The sequence below is a fragment of the Centroberyx gerrardi genome, chromosome 4 (genome assembly GCF_048128805.1).
Source record: "Centroberyx gerrardi isolate f3 chromosome 4, fCenGer3.hap1.cur.20231027, whole genome shotgun sequence".
Lineage (NCBI taxonomy): Eukaryota > Metazoa > Chordata > Actinopteri > Beryciformes > Berycidae > Centroberyx > Centroberyx gerrardi.
In genome coordinates, this window is record NC_136000.1 from 27858356 (window position 1) to 27862215 (window position 3860).

General features: G+C 51.9%; 1 protein-coding gene across 1 annotated transcript; it reads right to left on the minus strand.

Moving 5' to 3' along the window:
• Positions 1–252: 252 nt before the first annotated feature.
• Positions 253–3583, minus strand: rassf10a (Ras association domain family member 10a). The gene has a single exon (XM_071914871.2). It carries the CDS (start codon positions 3101–3103, stop codon positions 1622–1624), a length of 1482 nt encoding a protein of 493 aa, XP_071770972.1. The 5' UTR covers positions 3104–3583; the 3' UTR covers positions 253–1621.
• Between the last annotated feature and the right edge of the window lie 277 nt (positions 3584–3860).

The window sequence follows — 3860 nt, forward strand, 5'->3', positions numbered from 1 at the left end:
CACCATAATCATAAGGATTTCTTTCAATATTGATATATATCGCGATATGGATCACGTATGCAAAATCACGTCAAATAATCAAATTAATGTTCATCCCATTGAACTGAACGGTAATGTTAGGTGTGATGTCAGACAAAACGGACATTTTCAAATAATATTCCTTAAAATGGACTTCATTTTGTCAGTTTTTTTTTCTAATTGCTTGTTCTCATCAATTTAGACAGCAGAATTGTGCTTCACGATGTCCCCAAATCATATCATCACCATATGATTCCACTGAAAGACGATATATGATAATATCGAATTATCACCCAGCCCTAACTAGACTGCAGCTATTTTAAGTGTAATCTCATGCTTTTAATTTCTAGTGTATTCATTTTTCTTATGAGTTGTGCATTGCCATCAATCCTGCTTCTCCTTATGATACAGCAAGCAATACCTTAACTTTGACCTTAATGTAAACACAGTGCTTTCCTTGTCTACTAATAGAAAATGTTAATCAAAGCTGAGTGAGAAGATGCTTTTCAGAGAAACGAGCCCCTCATCCTTTAACCATCAGAAAGGCCAAACTGATGCCAGATCAGCAACACATGGCTAGATTTAAACAAGTGCAAAAAAAAATAATCTGAATCTGATGTTTTTGTACTGTAAATCCGGCCTGTGACACTTGACAAATACAGGACAGAGTGCAAGCAGCTGATCCTCCGTCCAGCTCTGCAACCCCATTAAATAAATATGACTCTTTGCTTTGTGCTTGAGAGACAGACACAACATCTATACTGTGAGGAAAACATCAAGCCATCTATCAGCTCTGCTTAGCGGGCAGAGCTGGGGTCAGTGGTTCTATTCCAATTCAAAAACAATCCAGCTTCATTATGCAGAAACAAACAAGTGATTAAAAACGACTTGACCGACACAAAAGTTAGAATACTGAGCAGATAGTGCATTTGCAGCTGACTTGTCTATCTGTATAAGGGGGTTGATAGCAGACGATACCTGGCAGCACATTAAGGTACACTTGATGATGACTCTTTAAAGGAAACCCCTCTATTGACTTAACAGTGTGCCTTTGCCATAACACTTACACTTCAGTCGTTCCAGCTAATAATCAATCTGACAAAATGTTACGAAGTCTCTGTACACCTTTGATCAAGTATACCTTAATGTTAGTTTCTCACTGTAGGCTATGGACTATAAGTGGCTTATTATAATACTCTAGGCTATTCCTCATAATATGTGATACTTTATTGATCCCAGTAGGGAGATTCTCTTTTCTCTTGCCCTCCTCTATAGGGAGGTCAAAGGTCAGGGTCAGCTAGAAAACAGCAGCCCTGCAGCTGGTAGGGATTCAGTGTCTTGCTCAAAGACACTTCAGCAAGACGGACACATGACTTGAACCCCTGTCTTCTGGTTTAAAGATGGTCTCGCTAACCGCTAGGCCGCCCTGCTCCTGCTAGCTTAATGTGCAACCACTACATATAGGAATTATTGCTATAGAATGACAGCGTCCATATTGAGGTGCGTTTTGAAGAGGGGAGAGAACAACATTCCCCCGGTATTGCCAACACTGATTTCACTGCCCCTGAGTTTGTGGCATTTGCATAAATATGTCTCAGTTAGTCTATACCAGCGACTCGCACACCGGGGGGTTGTCCGAGTCCTGGCTGTGCATGGAGCTCAGGCCGGTGTCCGAGTCCTCGTCGTTCGTGTTGCAGGTCTTGGACAAACCCCGGGCCTGCTCCACCCAGCCGCCGCTCTTCTCCGCCGACACCGGCTCGGCCTCGGCCTCGGCGCTCACCGCCCCGGCCTCCGCCTTACCGTCGTCGTCGGTCCCTTGGTGATTCACCTGCTCTATCTCCATGGTTTCAACTTTGGCCAGCAGATCCAGCAGTTCGCTCTCCTTGGCCTCCCAGAGTGCCAGACTCAGGTCCAAGTCGCCCTTCATGCCCTCCAGGTCGGTGTTGAGCCGCAGGCCGATGTACAGGCTCGTGTCCAGCTGCGTTTTGATCCGCTCCTCCTCCAGCGCGAGCTCGTTCTCCGACAGGCTCTCCACGTCCGCTTCCACCGCGGGCGCGGCGGCCGGAGCGGCGGACGCGGCGAGGCAGATGTCCACCGAGTCCGCGAGGCTGTCCGTGTCCTTTCCCGCGCCGGCTCCTCGCTCCTCGCGCCGCCGCTTCATCCACCGCTGGTTGAGCTCCTCCTGAATCTCCCCGGTGATGCTCTCCACGAGCGCCTCGCGCTCCGCCAGCTCCTCCTGCAGCCGCACCACCTCCTCGCACCTGCGCGCGTACTCCTCGAACTGCGCGAGGGCCTCGGCCGTGCAGCGCGCGTCCTGCCGCTCCGCTTTGCGTTTACAGTCCGAGGCGGCGGCCGGAGCCTCCGAGGAGGAGGAGGAGGACTCCACCATGTATGTGTCCTGCACATAGTTCACCCCGTGCCTCTTGATGCGGTCAAAGTGCACTTTGGCCTCGTAGCGCTCGATCTCCCTGTCCAGCTCCTTGATCCTGTGGATCTGCTGGCGGATGGTGTGGTCCTGGGAGATCACCAGGTGCACCAGCGTCTCCATCTTCTCCACGGAGCCCTTGTCTTTGGAGACAGCCTCCTCTTTCTTTTTGTTCATCTTATCCAACTTTCTGAAGGCTTTCCTGACGATGCGCCTCTGTTTCTCCTGCGAGAGGTTCGCGGCGGCAGCGGCGGCGGTCCAGCAGCTCCTGGCGGTGCCCTTCAGCACCCCGCCGGGGCCGCCGCTCTCCCGGCTCTGGACCACCCGGGCCTCGGCGCTGCGGGGCCCGTTGTTGGGCAGCGACGCCTCGTTCTTCACCAGGACGAAGCGCACGTTCTCCTGCTCGTCTCCCCACGCGCTCCACAGCCGGAGGATTTTGGTCTTGTTGGGTAAAATCCGCTCGAAGCCCCTCCATTTCTCCACCACGCAGTAGGACTGCGGGGCGCCGGACAGCATCGCCGCCGAGGCGCCCTGCCGCAGGTTCTGGTCCTCCAGCAGCACTTTGACCACATCGGCGCAGGTGGTTCGCTTCGACAGGCCGGACACCAGCTTCTCCTCCCGGCAGACCCACACCGAGACCTTCCCCTCGTCCGGCTCCATCTCCGGTTCGGCTCAACTCGGAGAGGAAAAAAGTTACTTCAGTGAATCCTGTGTGTGTGTGTGTGTGTGTGTGTGTGTGTGTGTGTGTGTGTGTGTGTGTGTGTGTGTGTGTCGCAACTCAGAATGTAAAGCCGGTTGTAGAAAGCCTTTAAATCTCTGACTCCATTCTCAGCTGAGTTTAAACGGCATAATATGAGGAAAAGGATAACAGTCATTCAAAACAGTCTCTCCCAAATAAGTTTAGCGCTCCTCTCGGTGTTTATCGGGTCCCACTTCAAAGCTCGCAAGTCCGAACAAACCCGGTGAAGGACTGTCAAAGTTGTCGGTAGAGAAATTATATCCGTTCATGTTATTCCAGCGGTAGGTGCCTGGGCGGACTACCGTCTTTTCTTCCCGGGACTTCATCCCTCTCTCTCCCCCGGAGGTTTGGTCTCCCCAGCCCCGCGCACTGGCCCGGAGCGGAGAGGAGGAGAGCGGAGAGGAGCGTCCTTCCACCCCGGTAGGCGTGTGTTACTCTGCCGTGTGTGTGGGACAAAACAGGACAGGCAACGACAGAGACACGCCTCCCTCTCCCTCTCCCTCTCTCTCTCTCTCTCTCTCTCTCTCTCTCTCTCTCTCTCTCTCTCTCTCTCTCTCTCTCACACACACATTCTTTCACACAAGGACACCCAGACTGAGATAATGCAAGAAAAATACAACACACAATAAAATCTCCTCCAGTGGGCTACAGATTGCGTTTGATGTGGGCGTGAAGACA